Here is a 23983-nt window from a genome sequence, read left to right as displayed (position 1 = left end):
GTAGTGCTTTCAGCATAGAAACGTTTCTCATACATTAATGAAATCACTTATGATTTCCAGATGTTCTTAGTTTTTTCATTTAATGATAGTATATTTGCCAAAATACATTTCTAGTTACTCCTAAAGAAAATCTTGTGTACCCATCTGTGCTACTTAAGGAATACATTTGTGAGCAAACTGTTTCATAAACACTTTTGTTTATAATTGTGTGAGACAGGGAAGAGTGACAATGGTTGAATTTACAAATTACCCAGAGAGCAAGGTTTAAAAAGAAATTAATTCGAGTGCAGTTTGTTTAAACATAAAATTATTAATTTGAATATCAGCCTTTTGGGGAGGATCTCTCCATCCCTCAGATGTCCTAGCCTGGTGTGGGTGCCACCAATAAGCAAAACCAAGTGTAGCCAAGTATTTCATATTCAGAGTAGATGAATAGTAGGAAAACAAGTGACAGTTGCGTATTTGTAAGACATGAATTATGCATCACTGACTTGCCAGCTCTTGACTTTTTACTAAAAAAAAAAAATTGCTCCCTGTGTAATTTTGGCTCATTTCCAGAGTCCGTATTCTTTACTGCTAGCTGAGATGAGACGCCAATCCCCTGTGCTGTTTGAATTTGCGCAACAATGCTTTAATACCCAGAGCTCCTCCATAAATAGTCTGTTCTCCCAATACTCAGTGAGAAAACAACCACAGGAAATCTGGGAATGTGCAGCTAGCCCCGCTTAATTGATCTAAGCAGCCAGGGCCGGCAGGGGAGCTTTCACGTACACAGCCTCTATTCCTGGCTTGCAGGACTGTTTACCTAAGGGGCAAAGAAGTCCACCTGCGAAAGACACCATGTTGCTACTACAGCCTTAGCAACAGCAGTAGCCCGGTTTTCATTGTTGTTGTTTACAGTCATGAGAGCCATACTCCTTTAAGAAAACACCAAACTCCTTTCCCTCATTCCTGGCCCCAATCAGTAATCACCAAGACTGTCAGCTGCCTGCAGTTATCGGGAAGAGCAGCCTGGGGAAAGTTAAAGGAGCACAGATGGACAGTTGCTTTCTGCATGCAAGTGGCCAGCTAGGATCCGGGGGGCATCAAGCCATGATTTTTATTTCTGTGCTGGATGCATTAGCAGCTGTGACTTGGAAGGTTTTATCCTGAAGGAGTGGAATTGCTGCAGACGTCTTTGGGTTTTGGCGAGCAGTAGATATTTGGGGACGTTGTGCTGTTATTGCAGAGCCCCACAATGAAGATCCAGGAGCATCCCAGCCTATCTGACACCAAACAGCAGAGAAATCAAGATGCCGGTGACCAGGAGGAGAGCTTTGTCTCCGAAGTGCCCCAGTTGGACCTGACTGCATTGTGTGATGAAAAGAACTGGGAAGGTAGGGTTGTCTGATACTTGGATGATTTGCTATCATTAAAGCATACATAAATAAGCACAAATGAGAGGCATGTAACTATGTGAGAGTGTGGGTGAAAGAGCTATGCATGCAGAAGTAACTGCATTTCCAAATGACCGAAAATCCTTGACATGTCATAGGAATACCTCAGGGTAAATGTTGCTGAGGGCAGTTGCAATCTAAGAAAGAAAACATGCTTGCCCTTTATCATAGTGTCACCTTGCAGGCCTTTTTTTTTTCTTTGTGACTCACCAGGAGTGCTGATATGTGTATGTCTTTTCCCCCTCATAGTACCAAGCAGAGTAATAGGGAACCGGTGTGCTTTTAGGATTCCTACCTTCTGTGGCACGACCCTCCCACTGCTGCATGCCAGTCGCCTGCCTCTTTCATGAAATCTCCTTCCCGTTTTGGTTTGCTTTGTTTCTATGTTTGTTTTTATGGATAGATTTTTTTTTCAGGTTAACAAATTTAAGGGATTTGCTTATCAAAAAGAACACTGAATACATGCATCCTACTGAAAGCTTGTAATACAGTGAGTGCTTTAGATTGGTTTTTTTTCCTAGAGACTTTTGGTGAAAACATTAGAAACGTACTTGCGAGGAAGAAGAGAGTAGCCTTGTCAAAATTGTGTTTCAGGGAGGATTTATCAAGCTGCTTATTCTTTCATTATCCATGTGTCTGCATCCAAACACATACCAATGTGGATCCAAAATAAATGCCAGTCTACCTCTATACAGTATGTGCGTGACGGCTGCAAGGAGGGAAAAATTGTGCACCTGATTCCAATACAGCAGGATGACTTAACACAATGACTTACCAGGAGGTCTTAGCTGTGAAAAATCAGTCCCGTTTCAGCACGTGGATCTCCTTGTCTTCTCTCCCTACCGGCTTTCCTCTCTTTCTTAACCAAGAAGTTATCTTAATGACCTTAGATGAAGGATCAAGAGGAGAGCTGAAAAGACCACCAGGTGAAAAAGAGTAAACCCCATTTCTGGCATCCAGGGCTTTAGTGAAAACAAACTGTTTTTTATTCTAGTTCTGTCCTTGAAGTCTAAGAAACCTGTTCTAGTTATTTTTATATAATTAGGCAGTGGGTTTCAGATTTTGTCAGATATTTTCAGCTCAAAATGTATTCACTGAGCAGCAAAACGCAGGGTTGTTTAATTTGTAATTTCAGTTATATATTCCTGAGTACCTTTCTGTTCTTTCATTTTTGAGTACTGTGAAATAATCATGTTAGTTTTTAATTCATACATTAAAAACAACCTGTGCCCCCACCTCCCCCCAAAAAAGTCCCATAGTAGTCACTGTTACCCAAATGAAAGAAAAATACAGTAACCAAAAAATAAATGTTATATTTGTGTCTTAGTGATATGGTCTACCCTAAAGCTCTAGATAAAAACTAGGATTTTTGGTTAGAATTCAAATTAGCCACATTTTTTCTTTCTCCTGAAATGAACTCAGTTTGTTATTTTTATCTTGGTTAGTCATAAATTTATCGTCTCTCTCAGCCACTTAAATAATGCTAATATAAAGCTGAGAATACTCTTCAGAGTGACTGAAAGCCAGCTTATAGTTTCCTTAAAACTATTTTATTAACATAAAGAATTTTCCTTCAGATAATAATTGAAGGAACCAGCATTTCATTTTAGAAATCTAGATGGATTCTTTTTTAAAAAGTTATTGGAAAAAAATATGTTGCATTTCAATAGGCTTGGGAAAGTGGATTGTGTATTCCAAGTAGTTTTTGAAATAACTTTAACTTTTTGTTTTTGTTTTGCCAATTACTGCGTTTGTCATTGAATGTACATATCTTTAAAATCTACATGAATTCACATCAAGGCCATTCTGATCATTTGATTACTGCTTTCAGTGACCTTTTTTTTTTAAGCTTATGTACTTATTGTAACTTTCCAAGTTACATTATAGCACTAATATAGCTATAAGTATAATGAAAGTAAGGAATTTTTGCATAAAACGAGAGCAATAAGTCTGATCACTAAAATATCACCTTTTTTTTATAGCTAAAATAAGAAAATTGTGTCTTTCCAGTAAGGAATGAACTTTGCACGAATTTGTGAATGTGAAGCCAGTGCAACAAAATATGTAAACGAAAGTCATAATTACCAAAAACCTCCTGAACCAGTATCCACCTACAAGCCCCCATCACCAGTCTTCAAGGCACCATCCCCTCTTTTTTGGTTTGGTTGCTCCTTCCCATCCCCATACCATAGCTCCTACTCTCACATTAATGTGGAATCACAGAATGTCAGGTGAAGCAATACTTACTGCAGAGGCGAGCACCAGCAGGCTATTCACTAAGTACTGCCCCTCCACACGAAAATGATGTTCATTGGCTTCTGGGGCTCAGTATCAAGTAAACAAAAAGGGAAATGAAACTAATAAATAGATTCCGTAGGACATGTGGAATGGAACTCTCGCAAAGTGAATGTAGGATCCGAGTCTGGTCATGCTTATTGGCAAATACTAAGCATACTTTATCCTTTTTAAATATACATAGCTGTTTTATTATTTGATTTAGCCACATGACTATTATTACTAGGATTTCCAATCACCAGAGTTAAATGAATATACAGATTTAATGTACTATTCTGTGTTATTTAAAGCTCTTCAGAGTTGCATAATTAGAATGTTCCCAAGCAGTCAGTTATGTTGATTTGAGGATACTCCTTGTGTAAGCACTGGGGTTTAAGCAGTCAGCTACTGTATTCAGTATGTCCTGATGAAATTAAATTTAAAGGGGCATTTTAAGCCGGGCATGGTGGTATGTGCCTGTAGTCCCTACTACTTAAGGGACTCCGGCTGAAGCCGGAGGATCACTTCAGCCCAGGAGTTCAAAACCAGCCTGGGCAGCATAACAATACCCCATTTCAAAAAATGGAGATGGGTGGTATTTTTAAAAGGGCATAAGATACTTCATATATCTAACTCATCACTTACTGCTTGTTGAAAATAACTTTGGAAAGGAAATTCTCTAAAAGTATCATAGAAAAACAAGAGATCTTAAAAGATCTTCCACTTGAACCTTCCTATTATACAGATGAGAATACTGAGGCCAAAAGAAGCAAAATGATGATTCAAAGTAACAAAGTCTCCTCATTTGCACCTGATGCCTCTTTCTAAACAATGTCAGTTTTATATCCTTGTGGGCAACAGATCAAAGTGGTTACAAGCCAGATTCCCTGGGTTCAAATCCTGGCTCTGCTGCTTATCAGCTTTGCGACAAGTTAGTAAACCTGCCCTGGTTTTCACCTTAATTTTCCCGTCTTTAAATAGGATGGTAACAGTAGGTAATAATGAATAGTAGATACAGTAGTATCTACTTAATAAGTTTATTGCAAGGATTAAATGAGCTAAAATATGCTAAGTGCACAGCACAGTATGGGCTCATAGTAGGCACTATGTGTGTCAGTTTTATCTTCCATAAATATTTCCAAGTATAGTTTCAGGAAAAATCAGCCTAAGTTTGCCTTCTTTGAAACCAGAGCGCAGTTTACTGAATGGCCATGGGTGGCTCTGAACACAAGAGGAATTGCTATTACTAGGTCCTCTACAGATTTATTAAGGATTAACCATGTCACACCAACCTCCTTTCTTTCTTTGATATTATTAATACTAGACTTTAGGTTGGGGAAATGGTGCATTTGAAAAGACTTCTCCTGGGCCTTTGACGGGGCCTTAATGATAGCCCGACTGTCAGAGAAGTGGGAGAGAAGACAGATAGGGTAGTGAATTAGTAACTGATTAAGCAGCTGTTCTTAAATGTGTAGATAAATGGATCAAAGTCAGCTCAAATGGGGGTATTCTCATTAGTTAAAAAGTCCTCAGCCCTATCCTGTTCCACACATTTATTAATGATTTAAATGGAGCTATGAAGGGCTTGCTTATTAACTTTGCAAACAGGGACAGAGCAGATAAATGTAAGGATTACATTTGTGATTGATAAAGCTGACTACTCTGGTTCTTTCTAACTCTGTTGGTTAACAAGACTAATTGAACAATTTCATAGGACTAACATTGTTCTAAAGTTAAATTTTGACCTACACTAAAGAAAATTTTATAAAATTCTTCCAGTAAAGAGCCTCCACCATGAGGCTTACATCTTTTTATGTCTGGGATGTCCAAGTACCTCCTAGCTCAGCTGAGCAGAAAAATGGTTACATCTTGCCAAGGAGTAATGGCTCTAAATAATATAGTTGGAATGGGAATGTGGAAAACATCGGCCCCCTTAATTCTGTGCAGATTTCTGAGAAATCAATCATCCCAGTACCCGGTTTTCTTTTATATAGTAAGTGGATCCAGCCAGCTAAGCAGAGAGTAGCTTGTCCCAGTGACCATGTTAGCGTTACTCAGAGATATGTTCCCTCTTTCTACAGAAAATTTCCGTTATATCCGTGTGTACTATAGTGTCTGAACTGGAACTCCCCCAGGGCCTAGTCTTTTTTTATTACTTCAGTAGCAAGCATGCAGCTTTTATCTCTGTTATTTCCGACCTGCTGCAATGTCAACTGACCTGGGTGGATTAATTTTTAATAGAGAGGCATGTCATACTTATGTCCAGAGTTCACTGTGACAAGACACATGACTAAAAGCAAAACTAACTGTACACAAGGAACTTTGGTCTAGATATGAAAATGCATTTATTTTATGTGGTGGTTTAGCAAGACAGTCCAGTGTGAAGCCTCACATCCCTCCTGTTTATCCCTTTAAATAATTTTCTTGCAACATTCCTATCTCTCTCCTTGCTCTAGAATTGCTAGTTAAAATATAAAATATTTCCCAAAGTAGCAATTGGGAATGGTCGGTGAATACATCCTCAAAACCGGCTCTCTAGGCAGGCAGTGAAATTGTACCTGTTATCTACCACACTACCTTATTTAGTACTTTGTTATTGTTCTAGTTGAGTGCCAACTATCAAAACATGAGCCTTGTGCTTTTAGATCATTTCAAACTAAAATGGGGAACAGTTTTATTGATCCCTTAGTTATACTGAATTGTGTATTACATGTCATTTTATAACTCTTTTGAATAGAAGCCTTAAATTATAAGACTATCGAATAACAGAAAAGAGAGAAAAAGGAGCGAATCAGGTAAGCATTTTGTGTTGCATAGATGAGAAACCTTTCACTTCCGTTCTACATGCATACCTTTTTATTAGAGTTGAAACTCATATAGTTTTACATTTCTCATTTTAAAATAAGTGAATTCATTCACCCTAACTATATGCTTTAGGAGAAAATGTCACTGATAAGCTAGAATTACTGCAGCTGTGTATTTCCTGTATACCATGGGAGACGCTAGGAAAAGGACACATTTGATCTCCTTGTCAGTAAAGCAACTGATCAAGAATAAAGCCACAAAATAAAGCTGTGTTAACAAAGAAGAAAACTGATGGATGGCCCTGCCGTTAGCCACAAAGCATCAAATAATGATTATTCAGTTCCATGATTAGCATTTTATGGTGAATTCAAGATCAGTTTATCTTATCACACACTCTTATAAGTAAAAATTTGTATACACAGAGACCACCTAGTTGAAAACTTAAAGATGAGTTATAACATTTTTAAGGAGATATTCTGCTAGATTCTAACACATTAAAGGGCTTCAGGATGTAAGGTAACACCTTTTAAACTAAGATTTTATGAATAGAAATGTCAAACTAACCAGCACACTCATACGCCAATATCAACATCAGACTTTGCTTTGCCAAAGCCCTCTGTCCCCAGGAAAGCTTCGTGCCCTGCCCCCAGTTGCTTTGCTGCTTTGCCACTCTGCGGTGAGCTTATTGCCTGCTGCATTACTGTTCAAGCCATCTTAACCCTTTCCCTCTCCTGGGGAAAGTCCTTGCAGAAAATTACTGGTGTCTTATGAAATATCATGACAGAAGATGCAAGCTGGTCAGTTTAATAGTTCCATTTTCTGCAGCTGACATGTTTTATTTTTTCTAGTGGTTGCTTTCCAGTCCCCCCTCCTTACTTCGCCTCTCAGTCCATTTTTTATTCTTTTATGTTGGCGTTTTGAGCTGCTTGTGCCCAAGTCCTACCACTTAGGAGGAGCAGACCGATAGTGTTAGTACAAATGATGAAACACCTCCTGTTCGTGTCCAGCTTTAGCCAGGCACATCTACCAGCATGTCCTCTGCCACTTTTTGAGCCTCAATAGATAAGAATCTGTCTTTAACACTGCTTTCATTTCTTAAGATATTTGTATTTTTATCTGCATTTCCAGATAACCTAGTTCTCTTTAAATTTCGAGAACCTGTGGACTTCATTCCATATAAAGTTAATTTTTTTAATTAATGTGCTTATCCTCCCTATTATATGGGGTCTACTAAAATCTCAGAAAGTTGCCGCTCTTATGGAAGCACTTGGCACATTCTAAGTTGAAGCACTGATCTGGAAGTCAGGAGACTTAGCTTCTAGACCCACCTCTTGGGGTTTCAGTTTCCTTATCTGTCACCTGCTGGGTTCGATCAATCGTTCTCAAACCTGGCTGCACATGAGCATCACCTGGACAGCTTTTAAACTTGTGTGTGTGAGGCGCACATATCTGGACCCTCACCTAAATATTGTTGACTTGGATAGTATGAGGAGCCTGCGTGCTGGTAGCCATTTATATTTCCCTGTGTGACTTTAATGTGCGGCCAGGATTGAGAAATCACAAAATTAGTTGAGGTATGAAGTCACACCCAGCTGTAACATTCTAGGATTATATATTTTTAAATAGAAGCCTGAATAAGCACTTATTTAAGATAGTTTTGCACATTTTATAGTATGATAGGTAGAGGAGCAACTGTTCCATGATTCAAAGTCTAGGAATCCCAGAGTTTAAGATCATAGCCAAATTCTACCGTTGTGTAAATCACAGTAATCCACAAGTAAATTTCAAGCATAACTCATTCTATAATGCAAACATTACAAATGAAATACCTTATATCATCGACATCTATTTTTTAAATCTTTTAGATAGGATTTTGTTTAATGAGGAAAGGAGTCTGTTGAGGTAAGTCTTGCAGTAAATAGAAGTAGACAGTTGCCCTCTTCTCTCCCTAAATGACAGATCAAGATTTTGTGCTGAGCGTGTTATTTTTTTTTAACAGATTATCTAAACTGATTTGTACAGATTTGTCCTTTGTAAGGTGTTTGTTTTTCTTCTGTTGGCTAATTTATGTATGCATCTCACTCTAACTGGAGTCTTGAGCAGCTTCTGAAGTTTCAAGTGCAAAGCATGCATCTTAAATGTGCTAATCCCAACACACTTAAGCAGAAGCACACAAAACAGCTTACTGGATGACCTCAAGGGAAGTTATAAACTCCTAAATACATAGGCTCTCTCAAGATTGATGTGCTTCCTTAGCTTGACTCCTCGGTTGTTTAGTGAAGGATGTACAGCCGTGATACCAAATATCTCCCCCACCAACACATTTTCTTTTCTTTGTTTTTTTTTTGTTTGCTTGTTTGTTTTTTGAGACAAAGTCTCACTCTGTCGCCCAGGCTGGAGTGCAGTGGCACAATCTCTGCTCACTGCAAACTCCACCTCCTGGGTTCAAGCGATTCTTGTGCCTCAGCCTCCCCAGTAGCTGGGATTACAGGCATCCGCCACCACGCCCAGCTACATTTTGTATTTTTAGTAGAGATGGGGTTTCACCATGTTGGCCAGGCCGGTCTCAAACTCCTGACCTCAGGTGATCCGTCCGCCTTGGCTTCCCAAAGTGCTGGGATTACAGGCATGCACATTTTCTTTTCATTGATGCCATCACGTGGAAGAGTTTTTATCACTAATTGACTGGGCTTCCCCCCTTCAAGGCTGCTCCTCAGGGTAGCCTAGCAAATTCTCTTTGGAAAGCCAGTGAGAATGGAAACGAGAGGTAGACAGATGATGGCTGTCAGACATATTGGTGATTTCAGTTGGGGCGCGGTGTCCTTAGTCTGGACCTTAGCTGTAAAATGAGAAACGATTCAATGGGCAGCTTCCTAAAGCATCTGGGAAGCCTGGGAAACACTTGTGTTTTAAAGAACAACCCTGACCTCTTTCAGGAACAGTCCTGACCTCTTACTGCCGTTATCTTCCAGAGCCTATCCCTGCTTTCTCCTCCTGGCAGCGGGAGAACAGTGACTCTGATGAAGCCCACCTCTCGCCGCAGGCTGGGCGCCTGATCCGTCAGCTGCTGGACGAAGACAGCGACCCCATGCTCTCTCCTCGGTTCTACGCTTACGGGCAGAGCAGGCAATACCTGGATGACACAGAAGTGCCTCCTTCCCCACCAAACTCCCATTCTTTCATGAGGTATGTTTCTCTGTGTTGCTGATAGACAAATGCATCATCCCCACAACATCAGAAAAGAGGAATGGCACTGATAGTGAATATTTTTTTTTAATTAAGTCGTGAGCCTGTGGAGCAACATATTTGAAATTCTCCATCCTAGGACACAGGCCATGTTGTAGTTTCCCATTTGAGCTATGGCCCAACTGCAACATCACATATCGAATTTTCTTAGCATCTCCTTTCCAAAGCGCTCTCCAATTCAGCTCTTTTAGGCCCACAGGAAAGGTTGATGTTCAGTCCTACTTTGCTAATTATAAATGTGAGCTAGAAAGCCTAGATGTACTTAATAGGTGGGACATACCGAGCTCCAATGGATCATTCAAGTGTCTTTTATTCAAGAGGAGAGAGGCTGTTTTGTCTCCGCGCTGCCCCCACCCCACCACCGCATGCCACATGGTGTCCCACTTCCCCAGGGCCCCTCTAGGCAAGCAGTGACTGCTCCTGGGGAAACTGACCCAAGTCGTACTCTTCACAGGCGGCGAAGCTCCTCTCTGGGGTCCTATGATGATGAGCAAGAGGACCTGACACCTGCCCAGCTCACACGAAGGATTCAGAGCCTTAAAAAGAAGATCCGGAAGTTTGAAGATAGATTCGAAGAAGAGAAGAAGTACAGAGTAAGTGTCCCCTCACACTGTTCTGTTCGCCTCATCCTCTCCCTGGACATGGCAGCGTTTCAACAACTCAAAGAAACGACGAAAGGTTAAGGGAGGCTTCTAGGGAATCTTACAACAAAAAGGCAGTAAACCCTGGATAGTACACCCTGATAAACCCCAGTCATTATGTATCAGCATTTTCCTTGCACAAGTGTATTCTTACAAAAAAAAAAAAAATGAAAGCTTAAGTCTACATTTTATAAATTAATCAGTAAGCAGGAACTGGAGAAATTGTTGAATGAAATCCTTTGTTTGACTAAAATTTTTCTTTCATTTTAGAAGATTTCATATCTTCTGAAATCTTGTTAGCACTGAGCTCGTTCTGCTGTCAGCTCTGTACCACAAGAGTGGCAAAAAGGCATTTTTGTGACGGTTGCTGAGCAAAACATCATATACCCCTCTGTTTTCTACACTGTTCGTCTTACAGGTTGAACCCTACAAATAATGGCAAGGGGGTCATGGACCTCACAGAAGTCACTGATCATAAAGATGCATTTTGCCTCTGAGGAATTTTTTGAAAGCATCACAATAACCAAATATAAAGAAGGATAATGGAATTACATTTGTGACATTTGCTCTGATTGGTCGTGTTTAATTTCTTATTCTGATGGGGCTCAACTTTTCCTTCCTATTTAAAACAAAAATGATCATCAAACACTTCTTACTTTCCCTGCTCCAGTTCCAAAGCATTTACTCTAGACTTCCTTTTCTCAGCCTTCCCACAGTGACAAAGCAGCCAATCCAGAGGTTCTGAAATGGACAAATGACCTTGCCAAATTCCGGAGACAACTTAAAGGTGGGTAAAATTCTGGAGCTGTGGCTTCTGTACAACAAGCCAGGTGCAGAATCTCTCACCTCCTCTCCCACTGAGTGCCACTGCTAAGGCATTCCCCGGTCCTTAAAGATGCTTCCCAGCACTCTCAGCTATTCAGAGTGACCACTTCCCCAGGTCTTCACATGGTCTCAGTCATAGGGCAACCCGATCAGCTAAGAGGCGAATTCTGCAGCATTTCTTCATTTCCCTGGATCACTAATAGAAGGATGATGGTTTCAAGTCAGCATCTCTCAACACCTGTTTAATCCAAGTCTCCATTTGCTGTGGTGGTAGAAGCAAACAAGTAGACACAGAGATGAATCTGCAAAGGGTATGGCCTCCATCCCTCAAAGAGATTCCCATCTTTTCAGAGACACAGTCATGTAAACAACTAAATAGAATACAAAGTGAACCTAATTTCAGAATAAGGTATGTAAGTCATACAGAAAAGGTTGGCCAGTGGCTGGGCATTAGATCACTAAATACCTTTAACCACTGAAGGAGCAAGGATGCCACATTCTGAGAGCATCATACAGGCTGATGCGGCTAAAGCTTTCTCAGCAATTAGTGTTAGGGAAACATTCCATGTAATCAAAGAAAATGTTACCATTCTCTCAGGTTTTACATAATAATTCAGGGATTTCTACTGATACTGTAACTAGATACTCTCTGAAAAAAGACTAAGTTATTGATACTACAGAAAAACAATTTGTGTTGGGCAGACATCAAATCTCATATATCAGGCCGGGCGCAGTGGCTCACGCCTGTAATCCCAGCACTTTGGGAGGCCAAGGCAGGCGGATCATGAGGTCAGGAGATCGAGACCATCCTGGCTAACATGGTGAAACCCCGTCTCTACTAAAAATACCAAAAAAATTAGCCGGGCGTGGTGGTGGGCGCCTGTAGTCCCAGCTACTCGGGAGACTGAGGCAGGAGAATGGCGTGAACCCAGGAGGCGGAGCTTGCAGTGAGCTGAGATCGTGCCACTGCACTCCAACCTGGGCGACAGAGCGAGACTCCGTCTCAAAATAAATAAATAAATAAATCTCATGTATCTTTACCCCCAAATCTTCTCAACTAGAATCAAAACTAAAGATATCTGAAGAGGACCTAACTCCCAGGATGCGGCAGCGAAGCAACACACTCCCCAAGAGTTTTGGTTCCCAACTTGAGAAAGAAGATGAGAAGAAGCAAGAGCTGGTGGATAAAGCAATAAAGCCCAGTGTTGAAGCCACATTGGAATCTATTCAGAGGAAGCTCCAGGAGAAGCGAGCGGAAAGCAGCCGCCCTGAGGACATTAAGGTGCGATCATTCTGTGAAGTGCTAAGCCCTAAGCCATTGCAGTCAATGTGGTAGAGACACAGGGCATGCCACGTGAATCCCAGTGGGAAGATGATGCCTTGTTAAGCCTTCCAGGCTGTTACGTGTCTAGGGAAGCTGATGAAACAGCTGCAGAGTGCGTTAACTGTGGGTGCTTTGGTTTTTGACTACAGATTGAAAACAAAACTCTATTGTATAGATTACAGAATGAACTTGTTTAGGTTAATAGCTGGTTTTGTGACTCTGAGGTAGAAGGATTAGAGACAAACCTTTGGGACCATGTAACATATAACCGTCGTCATTGCTTGGGCCATTAAGCTAAGCCCCATGTGCCTCACAGCCCTGCTTACCTCAGTGTTCACCTTACCTTTGCTGCCATGAGGGAGATCCAGGTGGCTGATGATGATTCTGCTGTGCTGGCCACATTTCTCCCAAGAGCTCAGGAGTAACCCATTTCTAAATGAACTTTGGATAGAGCTAGGGAGAGCTGTTATATGAGGGTTCTTTTTAGCCTTGCTTTAGTAATTTAAGTAAAGAAGTTGGAATGTTCACAAACATTTTCCTCTCTTTCAATTCTCTATCCCTGTGTTTATACAGGATATGACCAAAGACCAGATTGCTAATGAGAAAGTGGCTCTGCAGAAAGCTCTGTTATATTATGAAAGCATTCATGGACGGCCGGTATGTGATGTAGTAAATTTTCTGATTGGGGTCAATTATCTGGCTTTAGAAATGGATTTTCTATGTTCAGTATTTTACAAATGGGGTTCCCTAATGTTTGCTTGCTTTACTTTTAGGATAAAGGAGGTTACTATATATTTACACCATAACGAAGCTTTCTGAAGGCTTAACCAATAAGAAAGTTCTATCTAGTAGATGTGGAACTTACTTGGGTTCCAATGAAAAATTTGTTTGCAACTAAAATTTAGTCATTAATGTACCGCTTTAAAGGAAGGAATGGTGGAGGGGCCAGGGGTCGGAGGGGCAGAGTATAGGGCATAAAGACCCCTGGAGTTTGGAGACTTCCCTGTCCCTAGGTCTCCCCCAATAAGCTGTCACTGTAGGCTTCCTCATCCATAAAATGAAAGGTGTTAAACTAGAATGATCTGCCTTAGAATTCAATCTCTCTGCAATGCAGTGCAACTAGTGTTTGTCTGTAAAGAAGTTCCAGCTGCCATTCGGAACCAGAAGTGTGAGGAATCCAAAATATGGCTTTGCCTTTTCATAACAACGGGAAGCATTTGAGGTGGCTTGCTGTTCAGCAAGCATTGCTTGAATGTTTGTTGTTAGCTGTGGGGGAAACGGTAGCATGATAGGCTTCTGCTCTCTTCCTTGAAGAACTTTTCATCAGACACCCTTCTTGTCAGTCACTGTTAATAACCTTTTGTTCATAATGTTGTCAGAGACCTAACAAAACAAATTTTTAAAAGCAGGTATCAGGAAGCATGAAGTTTAGGTTCACTGATTATTTTTATATAGCCAAAAAGTATAGATCTGTTTTTCAGTCTTGGCCATGACTATATGATAGTCTTTTCATCTAAAGTATGCTCTTTTAAATAAAGAAGGTTCCAGAATAATTCACTAGACTCTAAGGTGTGGGAGGTCAGGGATTCTGGGCTTTGTTCACCTAGTGGTGACCCCAGTCCTCAGTGTCTAGCACAAGACCTGACACATGACACAGGCCCAATAACTATCTGTAGAATGTCTCCTTGGTGGCATTTTAATTCTGAATTTATCAGGTTTAAATATTAAAAAAAAAAATGCTGGCACTGATGATTCTTCTGCTGGCCTGTCCCTGCAGTGGAAAAATACTGACACTCTGGGATAATGTTCATGTTTCAGCCAAGCTTTGTTTGGGATTTTTTTTTTGAAGGCATTGAACCAAATAGTAAATGCTCTAGAGCTCAAATACACTGTGAAACTTTCTCCTTCTCCACTGGAATATTCAAAATGTGTAGAGGCAGAAGTGAACTTCTTTTATCAGAGAGACACTCCTTCTCCACAATAGGCTTAGAACCCTGCTCTGTGTAGCCATCTGGTAGGCCTCATGGAGAAGGTGTGTTTTCCCTCTTGAACATTTCCTCTTTTACTTCTGTGGATTTGGGTTATGACATTGATAGACACCTTTAAGGACTTCCATGCCCAAGGCCCTTAAGAGCTCACAGCTGTGTTCTAGATAGACTTAACCTTGCTGCCAATTGAGTATTTTGTGTGTTGTAGTATTTGTTGCTCTGAGTTGGGAACAGATTCCCTCATTCAGCCTGGACTGGGTCAGACACGTAGAATTGGCAGACCCAGATTCAAAACTCAGCCCCACTGAGATTAGCTCTATGACTTTGGGCTGCTTAGGTAACCTCTCAGAGCCTTGGTGCTTTGTCTATATAATAGATATCTGTTATAGATTGCCAAGGAGATTAAATGATGTTACAGACACACACACACACACAGACGTTTATCTGTATATACTTACCTGTAGGATGTCTGTCACTGAGGAAGTGGGGTGGGGTGGCTTTTACTGGGTCTGCACAGTAAATGATAGTTTTCACCTCTGTTACAATTACATGTTCTACTTTCTGTGGCCTCCTTCTGATTAAATGATTAAATCAGGCGAACGAATGTGCATTTCATAGCCCTCTTATCATTAAGAATATGAACTATTATCTTGGCCCTGCCTTATTATTCCCTTTCATCACTCTTTCAGGTGGGTCCGGATTCTAGCATCTCATAGGGTGGGGAACAAATGCTCTAGGAAATTTGAGTGTCATTAATTTCTGGTCCAGGGCCAAACTCTCTGCCTCTCTCTATTTGGAACATGATGCTCCAACCTCCTCAGGAAAAGCAGAGTTCATTTGATATCTGGCCAGTCTGAAAAAAAATCAAAGAGTCAACTTTTAATTCTTAGATTTGTGGTGTTACCATGGACCCTGGACTGTAAATGCCATGCAGACAACACTCTTCTTAGAAGAAAAATACATGTACTTCCAGAGTTAAACTATTGTTCCAAACCCCAATTGTTTAGAAAAGCAGGTGCTCAAAACCCAATGGATTTTTTTCTGAGTCTACAGATATTGTATTTAAAAGGGCACTAACTACTAAAATCTTAGGCCAAAACTGTAATCAGCCGCTTCTGTACATTTTTAGCAAAGCTGTTTGCTTTCTCAGGGCACTCTGAGGGCACTCTGCAGAGTTACACATATATAAACACAAAAACACTCATTTATACACAGGCATATAATTCCCTATTATTATTAAAGTGCGTCCTCTTCAATGTTTAAGAATCTTCTCATCAAAAGACCATGTCACAGAAGTGCAGTAAATAACTACATGTCACTGTATTACTGTGTGTGTATCCCACTATTTGATAATGACCATAGAGGGGAGAGAATGGGTTACCTGATCAGAACCAGAAGCATACTCCATCTGATCTTCCTCAATGGAGTATTTTAATCTTATGTTTTTAAACCTTGAGGACCCTAAATACAGCCATGTTCAAATTTAAATGCAAATTCTGGAGCCATTTATAAATATTCTCCTTCGGTTAGCTGCTGTTTTGGATTTTCTGATCTTTTTACAGTCTATTATGATAACCTGATAATGAAGACAGAGTTGCCATTTTTCAAATTAATAGGCCAAGAATGCAACAGTTATAAGAATCCATCCCATTTTGTCTTCTCCTTCTAGCAGTTTGATGATTCAGAGGTATACCCCTCACACACAAACTCAAACCACTTCTTGTTTTACTAAGAGTTTGAGGCCGCATAGTTTGTCTATGACATAATTTCTCACAAAGTTGTGTTTCTATGACACTGTTCATAAGCACAGATTTTTGTAAATTCAATATAGGCAAACTCTCAGCTTGGAAGGCAGAATTCTTTATATTATGAAGACAACTTGGCGAAACCCTATTAGAGAATAATGCTACATCTCTATGCTATATTGACTGCACTATATTGATGATGCTGTATTGATGCGCTATTGATTGAGCATCCCAGATCCAAAAATCATCACGGTTAAAGATCCTACTTCTTATTTGTGAAAGAAAACAACTGGAAGTTCATAAACCTGGGATCTGGACCCATCTCTGTGGCCTTGAGCAAATCATTACCCTCTCTGGTGCTTAATTTTATCATCTAAAAAATAAGGCTTTTCTAGCTCTTAATATTTCATAGTTCTAATTTATCTTTAAAGTGAATATGTTCATTTTACCTTTCACCTTTGTGGTTTTGTCAGGTAACAGCAACTAAACTGATGTTTCAGTAGGGAAGAGTTTTATTTAAAGCTAAGACCAAAACCGTCACAAAAGATAAAGGCAGACAAATGCAGCTGCCTAATCAGGCCTTTTTGATTTCTGTTCAAGACTTGCCATTAATTAAATGTGGATAATTATTGGCTAGTGTTCCCTTTGTGTTTTGAAATATCCGAAATTTACGGGACAACCAAATAGGGTAGTAAAAGACCAGTAAATGACAATTTATTTGAATCATAAGGAAAGACGGAGTGGAAGTGCTGCTTTCTCCCCTTAGATCTTCACATCTGGATATTTATGTTGTTTGACTTATGTGCAAAAATACATCTTAATGATAACCCTAGTTCCACATATTGGAAGACCATTCAGCACTATCACTTTAAATAAAGTTTTGAAGCTAGAGGAGTGAAAGTATTTTGAAGAGATAATGTACTACATGCCTGGCCTAAAGTCATTTCCAAGCAATTAGGAAGCATAAAGATTTTCTAATTTGAATTCTGCAATTTACCATTCAGGAAACTGAGGCTGAGAGAAGATCAGTGTAGCTCATTCAGAGCTCTATTCTTAGTGGGCAGCAGAATCCCTGAGCAGCTGATGAGTCAAGAATAAGAGATGTCAACTCAAACGGTTTTCCTGTGGTTAGATTTAATAGCTCTTTTTTGACAGTTCAGCGAAGGTCCTGCTTTGTTCATATAACTATGGATTAAATTTTGACCCCACTCACAAACTGAGCACTGATCATTATTATGATGGGTAAAAGTTGCATTAACTTTTAGTATCACTGAGCCTTTGGCTTCAAATATATATTATGAAAATGATTATGATAAAAATCAGGTCGTTATTCTTACCTTTCTCTTACCTCAGACTTAAAGATCTTTGATATTTTTGGTGCTTCTGTTAAATGACAATGGTTTTGTGGAATCATGAGTTTTAACTCTCCATAGTCAAAAACACTGGATTTTGTCAGATCACCCACAGGTGATTAGTTCCTGGGGGTCACTAATTGAAAACATGAGCAATTTGTAGAAAATCTAAATATCAATGCCATGAGCCAAAGAATTAAGCCAGTGATCTTCCTCATCTACTCCAAGTAGAAAACTTCGTTTTTGAACAAAGAGTAAGGAAGGAGATTGGTTTCTGTCAAATTTGTCATAACTGGTTGGTTTTACTTTGGTCTTCTGTTGCAGTCCAAAGATGTTTCTGCCAAATAACTAGTAATGGATGCTAGTTCACAGTGGGGATGCTGGCTGGTTCCTATTTCTATTTTTAGTATGTCTTTGGTTACTCAACCGTCTATTGTTTATCTTGCACATTATATTTCACCATGTGTCACGTGCTGACATTAGGATGTACTTTAATCTCATCTGCGACATATTCTATATCTTGTGTTTAAAAGATTATTACATGTGTCTCAGTCCTAAATTCTGTCATTTTACATGTGACATTGTACAAGTCATTTAATTTCTGTTTCTCAAACTTATTTGTGGCTATTGTTGCACTTTTGTTGAAGTACAGGTTGAGTATCCCTTATACGAAATGCTTGGGACCAGAAGTGTTTCAGATTTTGGATTTTTTCAGATTTTGGAATATTTGCATTATACTGATTGAGCATCCCAAATCCCAAAATCTGAAATTCAAAATGTTCCAATGAACGTTTCCTTTTGGCATCACGTCAGTACTCAAAAAGTTTCAGATTTTGGATTTTCAGATTTGGGATGCTTACCCTGTATAACATAAATGCAGAAAAGAGCCCAAATTATAAACATATGTCTTGATGAAATTTCACAAAGTACACACACCCAGGTAACCAGCACCCATATCAAAAAACAAAACGTTGCCGATCCTCCAGAAGCCTTGCTCATGTTCCCTTCGTCAGTACCGTGACTCAAGGTTCCACAGAGGAAAACCACTATCATCTAACTCTGTGGATTTTTCTTATTTTTGACCTTTATGTAAGTGGAATCTGACAGTATGTTTTGTGTCTGGCGTAATTTACTCAGCTTTATTATTATGAGGTTAATCCATGATGCATATAGCTGTGATTCACTTATTCTCGTTGCTGTGTAGTATTCAATTTGGGGAACATACTTTATTCTACCACTGATGGGCATATGGGCAATTTCTGGTTTGGGACTATTTCCAGTTTGGGATTATAGTGCTGCTATGAGCATTCTTACATATGTCTTTTGATGAACTTAAGGCCACCTTTGGTATATACTTAAGAGTGGAATTGATGGATCATAAGTTCAGCTTTAGTAGGTACTGCCAAATAGTTTTCCAAAGTGTTTCACTCTTACCAGCAGTGAAGGAGAGTTCCAGATGTTCAACATCCTTGCCAGCACTAGACACAGTCTTTTCATTTCAGCTCTGTGGTAGGTGTGTAGCGGGTGACATCTGTGGTTTGATCCTTAGTCTTTTTCTGTAAAATAATTTGGGTCCCTTCTAGTTTTGACAGTCATTGTTTATAAAATTATAAAACTTCTCATGGTATAGTACATAGTAGAAGCAGGAAAATACCAATTGCCCATTAGTTATCTGATAACAGAAGTGCAAGTAATATAAGGCTGTTATTCTTCTTGATCTTATTCTAACTTGTCAAGTTTATCCAAAGCACACTTGCTGTTGATCACTTTGAGAAAGACAAATACAAAAGGCAACAAAGGGATCATCCATTTCTTCATAATCCAGAGTCATCTTTGAAGTTGAAGGCTCAAAAAACCCGTAAAAGAAATGGTCAAAGCTAACGCTACTTGCCTTCCTTACCTCTAAAACTCTTGCCTTATTATATGTGAAATAGTAAGAGAATGCAGGAGACAAACAGCTAACTTGAAACAAAGATACTTCATCTCATTCCCCATTTAAGTAACCAATGGGACTGCATCTGTGAATCAGGCACGCCTATTTATGTTTCAAATATTTATTCACTCATTTGACTGATATTTATGGAATATTTCCATGATGTCAGGCACTGAAATAGTTACTAGGGATACAAAAATATAAACTCCTGCTCTCAAGGGGCTACAGTCTCAAGGAGGAGACACGTGTCAACATATCGCTACAGTAGAGTGTAAAAGCATTTATGAAATTACAGGGTATGCACGGGGCAGGGTGGTGATTTCACAAAGGAGAGAATGGGTGAGTCTCCCAGAATGGGGGATGTTGGAAGAAGGCTGCACAGAGAAGTGGCTCTTCATCTGGAATTTGCCAAACAAAAGAGCAAAGAGGAAGCCATGGCAGGGTAGAGGGAATTAGACAAGAGGGTTGAGACAACCTACTTTATTTCTGAAGCTTGAAGTATGATGGGGAGGAGAAACAGCAGATAGAGTATGAGGAGCTTCCAATACTATACCAGGGAGTTGAGTATGATTCCTCCCCACTGCCTGGAGAATCAGTCCTTTAAACATTTTTTAGCCCTGTGCCAGATTTTAGGGATACACAGATGAATCAGTTCATGTATTTTTCATCACATGTTCCTTGAATACCCACTGTTTGCCAGAATCTTGTTCTTAGAAACATAATTTCATAGAGGAGAAAGACAAGTAAATGAACTACATGATACATTTTTTTTTTTTTTTTTTGAGACAGAGTCTTTCTCTGTCACCCAGGCTGGAGTGCAGTTGTGTGATCTCAGCTCACTGCACCCTCCGCCTCCTGTGTTCAAGCGATTCTCCACCTCAGCCTCCTGCATAGCTGGGACTACAGGCACCCACCACCACACTCAGCTAATTTTTTTTTTTTTTTTTTTTTGTATTTTTTAGTAGAGACGGGGTTTCACCATGTTGGCCAGGCTGGTCTCGAACTCCTCACCTCAGGTGATCTGCCCACCTCAGCCTCCCAAAGTGCTGGGATTACAAGCATGATCCACCATGCCCGGCCTACATGATACGTCTTATAGCAGATATATGCTTTCACTTTCCCTGGGCTCAGAAAATAGTCATCTGGGAACTCTGAACCTTGAGGAGTTTTAAGCAGGAAGCAGGAACCTAAGAATGATCCTAGTTTGGATTTAGAAAAAGCAGTACTACCAGTGGAGTGACTTCCACTGATCTGCAGCTGAACTAGGTAATCTGAATATTTATTGAATAAATAATATTATCAGTTTAAATAAATTCTGTGAGGGTAGTAAGACTTAAGTTGCATCATCTGGAGTTTCTCTAGAATTACAAAGGCCCAGAGCATGCTTAGACAGCTGGTCGTGACTCCCAGCAGCAGGCTTCTCATAGCTCTCATTCTTGCTTTTCAGGTAACAAAGAACGAACGGCAGGTGATGAAGCCACTATACGACAGGTACCGACTGGTCAAACAGATCCTCTCCCGAGCTAACACCATACCCATCATTGTGAGTAGAATACCTTCCCGTGGCTGGTACAACACCTTTCCGCTTGAATGGGCCCTGGATATATGAATAGGGCCCTAACCTGCTTTCTCATTAAAGAATAGGCTTTAATTGCTGAATCAGCCATTACTATCCATGGCCCACAAGCTTGAGGAATGAAGACTTTATCAAAGAGCCCTGAGGCTACATTTGTTAAAAATGGGCAAATCTGAAGCTGATAGAATTTATTTTTCCCTTTTGGAGGACATGCTTTGCCCAAAAGGCATGTACATCCATTGGATATACTGGGTCAGAGATGGAGCACCAAGTGGGTAGGGCTGCACTTTCTCCAGGCCTCTTCACTCCAAAGAGTGCCGTTCTGATCCCAAGGCCCTCTGCTCATAGTCCCTCCCATCCAAGAGAGGGATAACTCCCTTGGGAATTGTGTCCAGGGAGAAAATCCTCTGAGAAACAAGAGAGAGGCCCTTCTTGGAGGATGTGGCAAGGTGTAGGAAAGGAGGCTACTCATTGAAGTTGCTGTCAGTGGCCACCATCCTTAAACTTTGCTGCTTTTGGCTCCTGGCTTTTGATTTTGTCAAGAGTAGGGAGCAGCAGCTTGCCTTCAGCGACAGGAAGTCTTTAGGGCCCAGCCACCTGCTCCCATCCCTCATCCCAGACTCAGCGTTTCCACCCCCAGCTTATGAGTAGGGTGTTCTGCCCTGTCCATCTCTTGGGGAAACGTTTGCTTCTGTTTCAGTGCTCCCATCTCCTCTGCTGGCTTTTAGGCTCTTTAGCAGACACAAACTCACTTTGATGTTGCCGTTGCAATACATACTCATTTTAGCTGCTGCTCCTGTGTGGCCTGGCCTTAAATGCCCTTCTTATTTCTAGGCCTAGAATATTGTCTATTTCTTTTAACAATGTATTTAATGAAGAAAGGAGGGTCCAGAGATCTCAGGCAGGTGTATTTGAAGAAAGCCACTTTAATGTATTCTGGAGGAATGTCCTAAACTAACAAATAAAACGATTAGATCTAAGGAGTTGTTTTCATTCTCCAGGCAGGAACCCTTAGTGTCCCTAAGTAGAGTGAACGTGCAACAGAGAAGTCAGCTCCCCTTTGTATTGCTTTCTGAGCTTATGTGATTCTCCTTAGCTGACTACAGCCGAAGTGTTCTTGTGGTTACTGTGATTGGCAGGGGCAGCGATGGGAGGCAGGTGTTTCTCCTCGGGTTTCTTCTGCGTGTCTGCCGGATATACTCCTGTGCTGTTCTTGCTGTACTCTGTCCTCCTTGATTTATGTGTGTGGGCGCTGAAGGGAAGCAGCAACTTGGAAAAAGAACTTTTGTTGTTTCAGGTTTTCCTGGGAGTGTTTGGCAGGGAGGGATAAGAATGCAGAGTTAAAAGTTAATAAATACTGGTGAGGTCAGAGGAGGCCGAGAGCTGGAGGGAAAGGGAAAGGGGTTCGGAATGTAACCTACTTGTTAACACCTGTCACAGGGTTCCCCCTCCAGCAAGCGGAGAAGCCCTTTGCTGCAGCCAATTATCGAGGGCGAAACTGCTTCCTTCTTCAAGGAGATAAAGGTGAAGACCCCAGCTGCTAACCCATTGCTAAATCCGCACCAGTTCCCTCCCTCCTCCCCTCCCCTCCGGTGAATGGAAAGGGGGTGTGATCGGGCCTTTTGGTGGTGGCTTCTTACAGCATTCCCTAAAAATCAGTAGCTACATATAACCAACTTTGAACAGTTCCTCTAAAGAGTGCTAATTTCTCCAGTTCCATTTAGTTGATTTCTTTGGTTTCATTTTATTTCCCCCCTCTTTTTTGTATTGTCTGTTGTTGTTTTGTTTTTACTTTGCTTTCAGGGATTATTTTGTTTGGTTTTGTTGTCCACAATGCTTTTTGTTTGGTTTTGTTTTCTGTATTTGGGGAATGGATTTTTCTGTATTCCAAAATCTTAAATTAGCTCATTAGACCAACTTTAAAAGGAATCTCATATACTGTTTATAGAAAAATCAAAATTAACATAGGAAATATATATATAAACATATAAAACAATGAAAAATTTTACTTCTACAAATATCTTAGTAGTCTTTGACAGATTTGTGGGTGCAGTATTTCCGGCTTTTTTCCTTCTTGACTTTCTCATAGCACATTTAGTCCCCAGGACTAATTTTAAAATCTGCTCTTAATCTACGAATGAGGTGCTGTGAATGACTGATAGCTACCAGAACATATGTCCTGATTTTTTTTCCAGTAATATGGATTTTGTACAGATAATCCTTGTCATCGGTGGCTACTTTTGCTAGAATGGGAGATGTAATCTGTGCCCATAGATCAGTGTGTCTCTGTGGGACCCTAATTGGCCCGTACTAGGATCAGCCTCTTTCATGCTTTTGTTTCTAGATAACTGAACAAACTGGACTGCCTTATACAGAACTCTAGAGATGAAAAATCAAAGGCAATCATTTTTTAAAAAACAGTGATTGTTTTTCTAACAGTCATTTAACTCCAAAGCAAGAGTTAAACCTGAAGCAGAAGTGAGTTTTAAGAGTTTCACTTGTCATATTTCTGTGATAGTTCTGAGCCTGGGGCGATCATTTACGTGCTGTAGTTAGGAATGGTTATTTCAGTATATGGGGGCCTCTTGTCTACTGAGGGAAACCAATTGAGAATTTCTCCATTTTCTTGTCTGAGGTAAGGTACCACAAGCTATAAAGTCTTCTTTTATGTATTCCTTTTCTTGCCTTTTGCAGATCTTGATACATCATATGCCTAATTTTATGGTATTAGGCAATGACTGTGCTCACTGTATTAAGTAGAACTTGTTTTATGAAAATGCCGTAAACACGGTACTTGAAATTTGGGCCAGTATACTATATTGTGTCTTTAAAAATTAG

At 40.2% G+C, this 23983-nt stretch overlaps 1 protein-coding gene across 21 annotated transcripts in view; it reads left to right on the top strand.

Annotated features, from left to right (window-relative positions):
* Positions 1-23983, top strand: part of FAM13A (family with sequence similarity 13 member A) — a 379627-nt gene that overhangs the window by 345858 nt on the left and 9786 nt on the right. For 14 of the 21 annotated variants that reach the window (XM_063809674.1, XM_063809673.1, XM_009448020.5 and 11 more), the window contains 8 exons: positions 1229-1376; positions 9488-9701; positions 10216-10354; positions 11108-11189; positions 12289-12509; positions 13125-13208; positions 21017-21112; positions 22586-22669. In XM_063809674.1, coding sequence (XP_063665744.1) covers positions 1229-1376; positions 9488-9701; positions 10216-10354; positions 11108-11189; positions 12289-12509; positions 13125-13208; positions 21017-21112; positions 22586-22669 — 1068 coding nt within the window. The remainder of the gene's footprint in view (positions 1-1228; positions 1377-9487; positions 9702-10215; positions 10355-11107; positions 11190-12288; positions 12510-13124; positions 13209-21016; positions 21113-22585; positions 22670-23983) is intronic. The other 7 variants (XM_063809676.1, XM_063809682.1, XM_063809675.1 and 4 more) reach the window with 1 other exon arrangement.

The sequence above is a fragment of the Pan troglodytes genome, chromosome 3 (genome assembly GCF_028858775.2).
Source record: "Pan troglodytes isolate AG18354 chromosome 3, NHGRI_mPanTro3-v2.0_pri, whole genome shotgun sequence".
NCBI classification, from domain to species: domain Eukaryota; kingdom Metazoa; phylum Chordata; class Mammalia; order Primates; family Hominidae; genus Pan; species Pan troglodytes.
The sequence above is the reverse complement of the archived record's forward strand: the minus strand, read 5'-3'. Positions and strand labels throughout refer to the sequence as shown.